Genomic DNA, 15,133 nt, shown 5'->3' with positions numbered 1-15,133 from the left:
CGTTTGGGCTCCGGTAAGACCCAGGGACAGCAAATTTCTTTTTTTCAAATCATTTTTTAATACCCAACAATTCATGAGAACATACATTTTTGCACTTGGAATACACTCGGCGGCGGCGCGGTGGTACGGTTTCAAGATAATGTTGGCTTCAACTTGAGCTTTACATCGCATAAACTTTAAGAAATACAATGTTACCAGCTTTCCATGCACATATTTAGCTTCTATTATCAGAGTCTGGAAACTCGAGTATCAAGCAAAATTAAAAGATAGCGAAAACGAGACACCGGAGATAGCGTATCGGCGTAAGTGACGGAACCGCAACAGGCTGGGAGAAGCGTACAGTGTGGCTCGAGGCTGGTCATTGCTGCCACGCGTAACCTACCCTGCACATACATAACGTGTAGCATAGACTCTGTACAGCGCACCGTCGTGTCAGTCAATTGCGTCGCTCCTGATGAGCTCGAAGGGTCGCGTACTTTACCGTGGTTATCCTCGCTGTTATCCTTTCCCTTTCCGCCAATAGCCCCCGACTTGTTGCCGTGGCACTAGGCCACCAGCCAGCCAGACACCGACCACCGAACACCGACCACCGACCACCGACCACCGATGCGCGACTACGTCCCACCAGAATTTCAAAGTCTAATTCTAAGCTCGTAAATGTCCCCTATGCGCATCTACCAAACCAACGAATTTTTCAACCGTAACTCAAAATAATAGTTATCTAGTTCTTCGTTCGAATCGATCCTCTTTACTCGTTTGACTACGACACTGAAAATATGTATGTACTGCGGACTACGGAAAAAGATTCATCGCGTCGATTGCGGTCACAGTTACCGTTCTGGTAACTGTATAATAATTATAATAATAATAACAATAATAATTAACAATGATAATAATAATAATAACAATAGTAATAATAATTAATGATAATAATAATAAGGCAGCTTACGGAGACTGGATAGTAACTCGACTCTACGTATAGTTGATCGAGTTAGGGAGTTTGTATGCACTTTAGGCGAAATTTGGTCCCGTTGGTGTAAACTAGTTAGCCGGTACACGCTCGGACGTATGTGTCCACGCACGAATGTGTACTCATCTATTATATATACAGTTGCAGACAAAATTGAGTAGACAAACAGCGGAAATGGTTATAAGTAAAATTTAGTCGAACTCATTTTTGTCCCTGAGGAATTTGCTAACTTTGCGGTTAAATACGGTTCCTGTGTACAAAAGTATAAACATTAACTTGAGTTTTGCACTGAAGGTTCTATGTACCATAAGGATATGTAATATACAAAAGTTGTGTATATAGTATATAATAATACTAGTTCAACTAAATTTTATTTATAACCATTTCCGCTGTTTGGCCACTCAATTTTGTCCGCAACTTACCTAATTTCGTGCGTAAATGAACTATGTACTTCCTGCACACTTTTGATTCCTAATTAGCTCCTCGACACTAACGGTCCGAACTATCGAAAGACTGTCATCGACATCTGACTGGAAGAGGACAGCGTTCGATCGGCTCGAAGGAAACATTTTCCTTCGATCGAATTTTCGCTGAATCGCACTCTGATTTCTTCTCGAGAGCTTCGTTGATACGGACTACCCCGGAAAATCAATATCTCCGTCGGACTTTAGGACGACTACCTGGCGTCGAACACGGGTGTGCCAGGTGTGCCAGGCGTGCCAGGCGTGCCAGGCGTGGCGGGTGATTTCACGGTTTCACAATTTCACAATTCCGCGTGGCGTCGCGTTCTTGGTAAGTCAAACAAAACTCGTGGAAATCGTGATAAATTTCATTGGGAAGTTGAATCCCGAGAATTTGCTTTGCACAAAGATTCCGAAGCCGTTCATCTCGTGATACGATGGCGTTGATTGGTTCTTCGTTCGCGAAAGTAGAGCTATGCATGTATGCTACTATGTATGATGTACCACGAGCTTACTATGTACATCGCGCATAGATTTCTTCCGAATCGCCTCGTCATAAGAATTTAGCACTGTTAATAACCATTAGAACACAGATATTATGCGTCTGTGGCAAATACAGACAACGCGATGGCCCATTTTTTTCGGGGAAATAAAAACGTCCATTGTATCCGATTAAACGTCCAGCTAATATATTTATTTATTTCGTTTCCGTGCTGCTATGAATTTATGAAATCGCCGCTCTGCGAATAAACTGATAATTAATTAACTTCGTTTCCACAAAAATAACAAGCCCTGCTACAGACTGTTGCTGCAATCGTTTTTACTCTTCAGAATCGAGTTCGCGCGAATTGCGATCGCGTCCATAGTGATTTTAATTGGCCATTACTTTCTGCAACGACATCGATCATTTATCGCGATCACTGTGCTTCGTAATCGCGTTTACGCTTGCCATCGTCGTCACCATCGCTGTCTCGATAATCTCGAAAATCTCGAAAATCTCGGTAATCCCACTACTAGTTGCGCTAACGGGAACAAGAACCATACGTTCTGCGCAAACACGTTGGAAACCTTTCCGCCTTCGACTTTCGATTGACAGCATGCGACGATAATTCGCCCATAATATGCAGCCCAGTAAATGGCAAGCATCGGCCGAGCCAAACAAATTCGTAATCTCGAATTTTCACGTCCTCGATGGGATTTCCGATGACCACCTTTTACACGGATTCAGATTGCACGCTTCATCGCCAGTTATTCGACGCTTCAATTCAGCCGGTTTTTTGGGGGGATTTTTCGGAGTTCGCTTTTCAGACTAACTTTCTCCGAAATTTTCGGGTCAAACAGTGATAACACGTACATATTTTCAAAAACCGTTACTGAGAATCTCTCGATTCCGTCGGTTCGTTCGTTCGTTCGCTAGGCTACCAAAAAGTTTCGCCAGTTTTTAAAGCATCATTGCAACAAATTTAACTCTTGTTGCACACACCGATCATCGGAGATTATTCGGTAAGCAAATGCACTAGGTGAATACGATAAATGATTTATCTTCGCCAGTTGCCACGAATCTAAGAGAGTTTCCAATGCTTCGCAATAGCATTGTGTCGTGCACAATATCGTGCCGCGATCCAAATACATATTTTTCTTTTGGTTTTCTACTAGTTTACTATCCGCGTAATCGATAGCCGAAAGTGCGAATCTTGACACGATCGCGATAACCAACGCGAACTTGCGTCATTTTACTTCTCTTAGTGCCGAACAACTCGACATGTCGTTACTACTCTTGGGAAAATATTGTTTTCTTAATATTTTTAACAAATAAAAATTTCATTTCTTACTTCTCTCTTTTTGAATTTGATAATTATCAGGTTCTAAAAAATTCTTGGAATTTCTTTCCGAAACTTTGTCGAACTACATTAAAGGAATTTTGTACATTTCGCTCAGGTAAACACAACTCTTTTGGTCGGCACTAAAAAGGGGTGGCGCACTGTGGTCCGGATTAGCGTAAGATGTGACATTTTACCAAAAAATGAACTTTCACATATCGATCTGTATTGAATATAATACTACTTCCTAAATGTCTGCCAACCTCAAAAATCAAAATATTTGCATAATTTAACCCTTTGAAGGTTGATTGGCGACTCTAAGGCGCCGCTAAAAATTATTACGCTATGTTTCAAAATAATTTTTTATCAAATTCACTCGTATTCAAAAAATTGTCGAAACCTATTAACTGTTGCACAAGTCACAAAATTTAATTCCATAATGTGTACAAAATGCTCCAAGTTATATTATATTGGTGCATATGAAACGTCGGATGTTTAAGTAAATATATAAAACTGTATATCTTTTTTCAAAAGCTGTTGATTTAATCAAAATATACCCCGTTTGCTTTACTACACCTTTTTCAACGAGATTTCAATACAGAAATGCCTGTCTTAAACAAATTTTGATCTTTAGAATTAATAAACTCTGATATGGAATAATTCAGACTGTCCTCATTTATGTACTATTTAGCCCGTCGAAAGTCGGGCAGATTTTGAGCAGTTTTAGGACAATGTTGCCATTATACGTTGTTCGGCTGAAGAAAGTGACAGCGACATGTCATAAATAATGTCGGGATTAAGAGAAATAGAACGAACACCGGCATGAAAAACGTAAACACTTGAGTTTTTCTTCTCTGACGTCAGCTCTCCTACGTTGCCAGTAGGTTCGCCCTCGGCGCGTGGCTGTTCCATTACAAACCGCGCGAAGCATGTTGAGCAGCTCTGCGCTAGCATTTTACCGTATTTTCGTAACTTCCCCTCTACCTCTCGGACGTTAGAGACCCTTAGCGGACGGCTGGCGGATATATCCGCCCAAAATACTGCGCGCTCCAATACCCGTCGTCCACAGCGACGCTCGCCCGTCGAGCGCTATAAATCGAAATAAATCTTCTGGCTTATAGTATTTCTATCTTATCGATGTTGTAACTCTTTTCGATGTTGCGATGTAACCGTTTAATATTTTTTATTTCAGTCCTTTTTTGCACTAAAGAGGCTCATTTCGCAATTAAAATTCATTCCGGTAGTAATAGTTGCCACAAAAAATGTGCTGAGAAAAATATTGTCAAACAAACTGTTACAAATTCTTCCAATTTTTTATAATCGATAAAGAATGTCTTTCAAGTCCCAAAGAATCCCGCAATGTAATAAATTTTCTATATATTCGGGACAGGTTCCCTCTAAATAATTAAAAATGATTCAATTCCTACTTCGTCCATTCCTTCAAATTATAATTGTTTAAAGTTCTTAACGTTGGACACGTCGGCGGATCTATCTCCGAATTCCATGAAGAGAAGAGCTAAACATACGCCTTGTTCGAAAGAACTGTTTAGATTATAACACTGTACTATGTTACGATTTCGATAAGACTTTCATAGCCGTTCTCTGAATGCCGGTTCATTTCGGTGCATCAGAACCGATTGACCATTCACACTTGAGCGAACGTCCAGAGCATTTTTTATTTAGAAAATTAGCGTTAAGTTTTAATTCCCTTTAAGTTTTATTTCTTATAATTTGTGCTTTTTATTTTATTCGTATTTATTATTATTTATCCTGATATAGAGTTTAAGTTATATTTAAAGTTTGTTGTGGTACGTCGATATAGGATTTCGTTTGCTTCTATTTGGTAAGTATGAAGACTCTTAAAGATGTATTACAATATATTAACGATTCAATACGTGAAATGTCTTTCTTTCCTATTCAGATATTTACTTAATATAAATGAAAGGTTTCCGGACAAATAAAGATTTATTTGTTATGTTATGGAACAACAAGAGGGATACGAACGATTATTCATATCTCTTTGAGGAAATAATTTTAAGAACGTCCAGAACCCTTCCACAGTTATAGAAAAGTTAAAAAGTTTGAGGAAATTTGCATTCAAATTAAAAGAACTGTTGGCGTTCTTCTAAATACATAGATAAACCATTTTTACAAAGAAATAAGCTTTAATAATGTGTATGTAATTAATAATAACTAGAACGTGTAAATCGCGGCCCCTTGGTTCGGCCCCATTGGAAAAACCAGGTCGTCGAGCTCGAATCCATCTTTGATCCCGTCTCTTGCGATCTGCTTCTTCAGTGCGCACACGAATTGCGAAACCTTGTCTTTGCTCGTGATGGCCACTATGCACCCGCCCCACCTGCAACAAATGAAATCCCTCAGGTGCATCGCGAGCATGCGGACATGCAAACTATGAGTAAATATGGACAAATATGCAAATATTCAAATATGCAAATCTGCGAATATGCAAATATGCAAATATGTATTTATCCATTCACGCCATCGCTCGCGATTGATTTCCCATGCGATGAACGTTTGTGATTCAGAAAAATACAAAGGTCTAGAAGTTGGGAATTTTTAAGCATTTGAATACTTGCGGCAACGCAATTCGAGTGCTTTCTCGGCATTAAAATGACGAAATTGATTAAAGAAAGACCGTAAACCAGTCCGATTAGTGCGTCACCATCTTCTCCAATCAACCCAAACTCGTTGAGTAGATTTCTCCCCCTGACGGCGACCATCACAGAAAGAGAGCGAGGACAGTGTGTGTGTGTAGTGAGTGTGTGTGTGTGTGTGCGCGCGCGCGCGCGCGTGTGCACTGTGTGAGAGATATGTACCTGTGATCTGACAGTTGTAACAAGTTAAGATCGTATCATAAACGAAAAACATTCACCAAGCGTGGTCGACAGGAATAATTTCTAAATTCTAGATAGGAAAAGAGAATGAAACTTCATTTCGCTAACTTACCCGGCACCCGTCAGTCTAGCACCGAGTGCACCACATCTCGTTGCATTGTCGACGAGTGTGTCGGCGCTGGGATGACTGCATTCGTACAATTTCTGCAAACTGACATGACTTTCGGACATCAAGACACCAAGCTGTTCCAGCTTCTCCTTTTCCATGATTGTGTTGTCCTCGCAAATGCGACGGAACGCTACCACTCGACCTGCCTCTGAAAAAATCAGTTACCGGAGCACGCTGTTAAAACGGCCGTCTCGTATTCTCATTGTCAACCTTTATCTTATCTCTATGTATATAATTTTTTAGTTGAACGCGCTAAAATTATTTTCTCTTTCAAATTGAATTGTTTATACCGAAAAAATTCATTTCTATTTCACTTTTGTTCCGAATACCGACGACTAGCGGATCGCGGTCTTTGCAAGTAACATTTCTGTTTCCGTCGAGAAAAATTGCGGCACGAGTAACCAATGTTTCCAGACCCGTCGCGGTGAATTTCTCCCTTATATTGATAGATACGGCAATTCGCGAGCTCTTGGAAACGTAACCATAAGCCGAAATGCGGGACAGTACTGATCTACCTTGTCTTTCGATTAACGTTTACCGAACTCTACTCATGTATTAACGTTTACCGAACTTATGTATATTCTGTTACCTTGAAACACGTGCAGAGCTCGTTGTTTCAGCTTGAATGGCTGCGACTCGTCGAGCGATCCCAGACGCGAGATCTCCTTCAACTTCTGTATCGTCGTGCCCAGCTCTTCGCAGATCTAAACAAGCAATCGAGTTGATCTCATTTGATCGATAATAGTTCGATGAGTCAGTCTCTGATCAAGGATAAGGCGATTATTAGATTACTGAAACTGCAGTTTTTTTTCTGGATCCTATCTTTTCTTTTCAAACCTCACAATTTTGTTCCCAAAGTTTTATCAAAAACTATATTCCCATTATACCACCAATTAGAAAGGTCGTATTGTTTGAACCACATTCTCCAAAGAAAACCTCATATCAAGAAAACTCGTTCTTGTTTCCGAGGAAAGTGTATCCATGAAGTAAGGGAATTTGTAACGTGGCTTCTTCAGATTCTTTTCGACGAGCAATTTCAAAGTCCTCTCCTCCGCTACGACGTCGCAAGATCGAAGAAAGAGTACGACCCGATACCGACATTCTTCTTATTGTCATTAACTACAATTGTTGTCGTTCTTGTTACGATTATCGTTATTATCAATGATTTATGCCAAGTTAACCAAGTTACCTCGTTAAGAGTGTACGGCTCCTCGTGAAGGTTCGTGGTTACCACAGCTACCATTTCGTAGACGCTGATACCGAGTGCCTCTTGGATATCGATTAATCTCTTCACATTCTCCCAGTTCTTGTTACCTTTCTTCGCTATCATCTAGAATCGAAGGAAACGCGATTGGCGTCGTGTGTTGTTCGATGGCGACATTATTAATCGACTCCTAGCTACCATCTTCGATTGTTATCTATACATATGTATATTTGCCAATCTTCAGCGCTTTATCTCCTATCAACTACTATCCATCTATCGAAAGAATTCTAAATGATAATAATAACTATAATTTTGCCTGAGAAATAATCCTAATGTAAATTCTATAAAGACCGTTAGAGTCGAATCGAAATTATTTCCGAGCGCAGTCGTCTCTCGTTCAGTTAGCTGAAAATTTTCAAGAGTTTGTATCAACCGAAAAACCAAGCCCCATTCCGTCGAAAGCAGGACCTTGTTATTCGAAGAAGTTGCCTGGCAAAACGCATCGATCAAGTTTGTTTTTAACATCTATAAAACTTGATCGAAAATCAATATCGGTGGCTCTTCGGATAATCGAACAGAATCAATACCTCTTCGATCTCGATCTCGACCGCAAACGCGGACGCGACCGTCGCCATTAGCGTTCCCTGATCAGTGTTCCGTGCTTTGGATTCTGCGATTGACACTCGTTAATTTATTGTTCCATTGATGTACCATTGTCCCTATTGTTCCTTACCATGATCCACTAATTTAATACCGACAGAAAATTAACCAAGTATGTTAAATTTGAATCGAAACAAAGCTTTGTAACATTTCATTGTTTCTTTAGCTGCAAGAATTTCTTGAAGCAATTTAGAAGATCGGCTATTAACGGCTATATTTTGTTTCTTCCTTAGCTCATATTATCGTCGAGTTTTAGGAATAGATTACCTGAGCAGCCAGCTTGCACTCTACAACCCTTAAATTGTAATCCGTGGTGGCAGCCTTGTTATGACAAACCTGGCTGTGCGCTATTACGAACACCGCGGTTTTAGGTAGAGCGACGTTCGTTGCACGCAGCGGGTGAAATTCGATCAGCATCGCTGAACCTACCGACACACGAGACACGCGAGCGTTTCAATGTCGATGATCTCGACTCGAACGATCTACTCGTAGCAGCCGAATTTGTTCGATCGATTACATTTTTTATCGATTCAATCGTTCAAAATCATTCGCAAAATATTGTGGAAGAATTTAAGAAAAAATATCGATTTACCAGCTTTGCCAAGAAATGCAATCGCCTGGTCCATTCCACCACCCTGAGTGCCTATGTGTCTCTCGGCCTTAGCACCAATGTCAGCCAGCTCGCGCTTCGATAATTGCTTTCGATGCTGAAACAAAAATTCACGTCTTGCTCGTTTAACTAATTTTCGACAAAATCGTTGGAAAATGTTGTTTCCTTTAATTTGTAGGTGCCATGAGAGACGCTGGAGGATGGAGCCGCTAGACCCAGTCCGATGCCCTAAGCAATACAATTTCTTCAGAAATTGTTCAGAGGTTCACTTTGCAAACCCTAGAATGTTTCCTGTTACTCTCCAGACCCTAGACTCTAATCTGCTCATAATAATTCTCCAAGCTCTGTAGACTACAAGTCTACAAACGCGCTGGAATACACTGCTAGTATACGTATCCGTATTCCGAGATCGGTTTGCAAACCGGTAAATTATTCCGCAGGCACCAGAATCATACCGCAAATGCTACAACAACTTTTCCAAACACCATAAACTGCACACGCCCAAGGTAGCAGCCGTTAAGTCCGCCCTGCGAAGGTATTAAAAAACTTTTTAATCGGCTCGGTAGGGCCGTTCACGCAGCTATATCGAAACTCGAATTATGTAACCATAGTCCCCATCCAGTCAACGTTTATACCCAAGCGAGCCAGTTAATCGCGAATTTTCTTCCGGTCGCGACGCGTAAGAATAATTACTTTCGCACAGTTCACGCAAGCTATAATTGTCACAAGTGTTTGTCGTCGCTGTGTACGCTGTGGACGATGCTCCGCAGAAACAATCAATCAACTTCCGGAACTAATGGCTCTCTATTCTTTTTGAAGGTTCATCGTGGAAATAGTTTCTCGAGTGACGTTAGAAATCCCAGCAGCCGCTAGTGGTCGAAAGTCTTCTAGGTGATGCCTTTACCAGCAAACCCAAGAAAAAATATCCTTTCCTTCGGAAACACGCACACGGAATCGCTTCTTGGTGCTATTTCTATTTCATTCGACTCGACAACTCAACTGGTATTAAGAAGTTACATACCTGTCTGCAACCACTGCGCTGACATAGCGAAAATCCGCTTTTATGCCTTGTCGGTTACATTTTGCAATCTCGCAATACCGAGGTAATAACTATAATATTAGCATATCCAAGGAAAAATTGAATTGTTATGGATTTCTGAATTTTATGAGAGAACATTTGAGCCGGCGCGGGTTGACCCGGCTTGGCGCGGCGGCGAAAGTAAATTATAGGAAAGCCGGCGACGAGTTCGTCGAGGATGGCAAACACGCCAAAGCAACACGCATAGTCAGCATTTTGACTTTGCGCTCGACAAACTGAACCGACTATCCCCACCGCAAGAATGTTGATCCGCGGATTACCCTGTCGTCTACCTCGTCTCATCACGCCACGATAAGCTCCTGTTACACAACTACGTCAAAGATAACGAAGCTCTCTTATATCAAATGAAATTCCAACGAATACTGGTTTCATATTAGAATAATATTCTATGCATAATAATAAGGCAATTCTTTATCAAAGAATTTTCCTATCGAAAATTTGTTCTGTTCAAAGTAAAGTCGTTTAAGATTTCAAGATTCTTCAACCGTACCCAACAGTTTCTATACCTTCGTAGCACCTTCGCATGTAGACGGTTGGTTAAGAATTGCGAGAGTTGCAATTTAGCGATGGGACGTACCATTTTTCTCGCTGTTCTTGATCAATGTTTCGTCGGTGTAATTCTTCTTCGGGCGATATTTTATCGCCGGTGAACTTGTGGTAAAACCCAATAAATTTAGACAACGCATAGGAACGATAAATCGCGTTGATCGCGATTCAAAATCTTCTGAAAGCCGCAGATTAATTCCCGGCGGGAATTGCTGCGGAATTTTCGACTTATTTTTTTCAAGCGACGTTAACAGATGGATCGAGCAAGAACGGAAATGGATAATGATTGCGATCGACCGCCCGAAATACCGCGGTCCGACTAGATTTCATTAGCTGTAGACTGTAAGTTAATTAACGGATGCAGGCTGCAGCGATTGCGATTGCGAATGCTCACCTGGTTGGCGTGCACGGTCAGAAGAACAGCGGCGGAGACGAGAGCGCTCGAGCTCGAGAGCCCTGAATTAGGAGGTACGTTTCCCCAAACTGCAGCCAACATTCCAGAAGGAACGACCTCCTCTGGGATCACCTCGAGGGCACCCTTCACACCGCAGAGGAAATATTTGTACCAGTCCGGGCCACCGCCAGCGCCCTCGATGCAGGCACTGTAGAAAATTAGAAATTTCGGTCACCTCTAATCACCTCGAATAATCTGCATCATTGCTTTGCTATTTGACAGGTCTGGACTTGTCTCTCCGTGTATTTATCGAATTATTCTCCGACGCGTGCCCCTATTGTTTGATTTAGCAATTCTGAACAAAACATCTTTACGTGGGAAATCATTGCAACCTGAAAATTCTGATACCCTTCATTCTCATAACTCAGAATAGTGCTAATATCGAGGTGCGAGAATAAGAAATACCTACATTTTTTTCAACTGGTAAGGTTAAATCATTTATTCTAGAATATTTAAAATTATTTACCATTCTTACGAATTCTTGTGTTTTCATAAAATGGCAAATCGTCTTCTAATAGCAAAACATTTCTTTACAATTTCATCGAGGTACAGTGGTAATCGACAATTGGGCGACAAATAAGACCGATCACTAGTTTGAAATGTAGTACCACGTTCGATCATAGATCAAGCAATGGGAAATGAACAAAAAATAAAAAGGGCGAATCAAATTATTCTCTCATCGCGTGTCGCGGATCATGCGTCGTGCGTTGTGCGTCATGCATCATGCGTCATGTGTCGTGCGTCATCGGGTTTCTCGTCGTTTAAAAAATCTGATCTCGCTCACAGTTTCGCGTCGCATCGAACAATTTACTCGCCTCTAGCTCGGGAACACGATCATTTCTCGTATATCTCCGTGAACGATTCGCAGTTACGCCAATTTTCCGATCGATCGCGCCGCCTTTCATTACATCGCCAATCGTGAATCGCGGATAACGAATAGGGTCTACTTTAACCGCGACAACTATCTTAGATGCCGACTCCGGCATTGATGTCAACGTCGATGCAGACGGAAATTGCATTCCGATGTTCCAGCCGGAAATTGTCAACGAACTTTCCGGCTTATTTCGCCCGATCGTTCGCGATCGATCACCAAGAATTAAGAGTAAAAGATAAGAGGGTAAAAGGGAAAAGGACGACGAGACTGGCCAGAAATTGTGCAGTTTCGCGATACTTGCTTCACGTCTTTTAAGTTGCACTGGAAATCTCTGTACTTCGAGTCCATATTGGTAAGTCGGACTCGATCGTCTCGCGAGACAGCAACAGCAACGAGGATGTCTTGTTCAATGGCCATGGGGCAAACAGCGTATCCGCAATAATCGATGTGCTCGCCAATTAAGTTAACCCTACAAACAGACGGACAACATAAACTCGATTGCTCCCCGAGGAATCGATGTCGTCAATATAGGGCCAAAGAACCGCGAAATATTGGCAAATATGTAAATATCGTTCGCAATCTATCTATGCGTTCTTAGCTGAAAAATTTACCGGAAGGATCTTACCGGTAGTGTCATCTGTTCAGTTTTGAATACAATACAATACATTTTACAAAAGAATATCGTGTACAAATGCACAGAGTACCAACCATTACAAGTCGAAAGTGAACGAGATGCGTTAGCTGAATTTTATATTTCTTCTTTTCGCCGATACCTACCTTCCAGGAACTCTGACGAAGAACGAAGGCGGAACTTCGTACTTTCTCGAGAAATAGGCAGCCAGGATGCTCATTCTATCCTCTAACTTCCCATTGGATTGTAAAACGGGAACCATCTCTTCCGATTCCGCATTGGTATCCGCATTCGCGTCATTCTTTTTCATAGCGGAACTCGTTGTTCCTAAAACATATTCCAACTTGAAAACCGACGCCGGTGTTCAAGAATATTGTCTCACGATTTCCAATTTATTTAATATTGTATCGAATCTTGTATTCGTTGTTCGTTACTATTAATGTACCACAACGATCGTTAGTTTACAAACAATGTACAATCGATCCTACGATTTTCTACCGCAGTCTTTAATCTCCGCGAGAATATCGAATACCCGACAAGATTTTCCGTTTCAATATAAATTTCCGTTTCGAATAACGAGCACCCGTAGCTTTCGTTTCATTTCTAATTTTCCAACTTATATTTTAAGACGATCCAAAACAAATATCTAGAGTTCCTCAGACGAAAAGTTCGTTTGTCATCAAACGTTGTTTTCTCAAACTTTGAGTCTCAAACAATCCAACATATATATATATATATATATATATATATACATACATACGTGCACGTGTTGCGTGTCGTGCGTACATATCTAAGTACTTGCCTGAAGTACTTTAAGCGTGTGCAATACATACAATCGAGGAAAAAATAACGTTGCACCGCGATAACGATGATCTCGAAAAACCGTGTTTAATTTGGTATCGTGAGAAATATTTTCATCGGTGCAATGAGCTGCGGTATCGATCTACTCGAACGTAAAGCTATTGTGAAAATGGTCTCGTGCTGCAATCATCGTTTTCAACTAGACTTATCAAATACAAACGACCACGCACGCGGGTTTTCATTTCCGTTCTTGTTTTTTTTTCGTAGCACGCGACGAATATCGAATTACAGATTCAACCTACAATTTCGCGGTCAAACGGAAATCGGTTTACCTAAAACTTATTTTACGTTAAGCGATTCAACGAAATCCTCTGAGATTCGTACTTAAAAGAAAGTTGTTGTGTCTTGATAAGCATCGCACAGTTGCCGATAAAATTGTTGCGAACTTTCAGTTGTACTCACTTGGGATCATCTATCAAATGATTAACGATGAATTCGAATTCTGCGAAAATTGGTTAAGAATAAGATACTCCGGGATACTGTGAGCTACAGCGAGTCCACGTCAACAACGATGTTACTCAGGCATCGATATGCCTTGCATCGATAAGGAGGATCGTCGTAAATGGTTATTACACATATCAGCTGTATACATATGTACATATACGCGACCATGATAACAAAGACGTCCTTGTTCTGCGTACAATATTGTCCGCCTTTATTATTTAGAATATAAAAACTTGTAAAAACGATTATGATATAAATAACTGTTGAATACGACTCTGGATTACATAAGTTCTTGCGTATAATATGCATATAATTCGATTACATGTCTACATACAGATGTATACGGCTTATGTGACAAACAGGAGTCAAACAGATCACTCATTCCTCCGACCGGGAAAGAATATACAATGTGTTCAAAAAATCACTCGCAATTTAGAAATTGAAGATTCCTGAAATCATTTAAAGTAACTTTTTTCTTGTCGTATGCAATCCGCGGCTTCCTTTATGAATTAGTAACAAAAAACAGTGACCGATGAGAAGCTAGATCAACTGGCGCGAGACGGCTGAGCTAATGAGCGCAATTGGGCTTCGTTCTGTTAATCAAAATCAACTGTTGGTAATTTGGCTAGTAGTTTGGACGTTTTGTTACTACACCGATTGACGTTGTACGGGCATCGAACGAAATTCCAGTTCTTCTCTACAGAAGTCGCCACAGTCGCCCACATCTACCAAACACAATGCAAAATGCAGAATCACCTAAAAATTTTAGTTTTTGCAAAAACATTAAGGCATACAAAACTAGACTAAACTAAACCTGTATAGCGTACAGTGCACTATTTCGCTTATCAATAGGGCTGACGGTTCAAGTCACTTTCCGTCTTTTATCTCAACGCCATCAACCATACTTCGTCCTTTAGATTCATGGTTTACCTTATCCGCATCATCTGATATTATCGTATAATGTATAACCGCGGAGGTGAGTAAACAAATATGTATAATGTCGACGGTTCTGGCATACAGACCTTATGCACAAAGATGCCGAAGAAATAATATCCTCGCGATTATTGTGAACAAAAGCAAGTGGATGAATTTAAACAATAAGAATCGGCGTACCTGCCCACAACCGCAACTGCACTCTCGTGTTTTCTTTCGCTGCTCAGCGCGTGCAAATCACAGACTTTTATATACAAAATATACAATATTTTATATAATAAAATAATTTTATATACATACATATTATACATTATACACCTGTGCAAGTTGTGGATTATGTATACTGTATACATACACATGTAAATAATGTAGAAGCAGAAACTGTGATGCAGCCGGTTCGGTTCTTGTTGGTTACGTTGCTGGTGCTCGTGCTGGTGCAGTTGAGACTTGGGACCCGTTGGGTATACAGTTCAAGCAAGCGATTCTTGATACTACCACAGATGTCGCTACGAATCGCTTTGTAGATTTTTAAACATATGTAC

General features: G+C 40.7%; 1 protein-coding gene across 11 annotated transcripts; it reads right to left on the bottom strand.

Annotated features, from left to right (window-relative positions):
- Window positions 1-5,396: 5,396 nt before the first annotated feature.
- Galk (N-acetylgalactosamine kinase) lies at window positions 5,397-15,040 on the bottom strand. Of its 11 annotated transcripts, XM_078185053.1 has the most exons (14): window positions 14,892-15,031; window positions 14,681-14,810; window positions 14,486-14,602; window positions 14,313-14,383; window positions 13,617-13,656; window positions 12,500-12,680; window positions 12,024-12,191; window positions 10,789-10,996; window positions 8,732-8,846; window positions 8,407-8,564; window positions 7,465-7,605; window positions 6,865-6,979; window positions 6,219-6,423; window positions 5,397-5,610 (listed from the first exon to the last, which is right to left on the bottom strand). In XM_078185053.1, the coding sequence occupies exons 5-14, from the start codon at window positions 13,624-13,626 to the stop codon at window positions 5,445-5,447; spliced, it is 1,467 nt and encodes a 488-aa protein (XP_078041179.1). In that variant the 5' UTR covers window positions 13,627-13,656; window positions 14,313-14,383; window positions 14,486-14,602; window positions 14,681-14,810; window positions 14,892-15,031; the 3' UTR covers window positions 5,397-5,444. The 11 variants fall into 11 exon arrangements, with proteins under 11 accessions (XP_078041179.1, XP_078041176.1, XP_078041175.1 ...); XM_078185050.1 differs by having other exon boundaries at window positions 13,617-14,383; window positions 14,681-14,835; window positions 14,947-15,040; XM_078185049.1 differs by having other exon boundaries at window positions 13,617-14,383; window positions 14,473-14,602.
- Window positions 15,041-15,133: the final 93 nt, after the last annotated feature.

The sequence above is a fragment of the Augochlora pura genome, chromosome 7 (assembly GCF_028453695.1).
Source record: "Augochlora pura isolate Apur16 chromosome 7, APUR_v2.2.1, whole genome shotgun sequence".
NCBI classification, from domain to species: Eukaryota; Metazoa; Arthropoda; class Insecta; order Hymenoptera; family Halictidae; genus Augochlora; species Augochlora pura.
The sequence above is the reverse complement of the archived record's forward strand: the minus strand, read 5'-3'. Positions and strand labels throughout refer to the sequence as shown.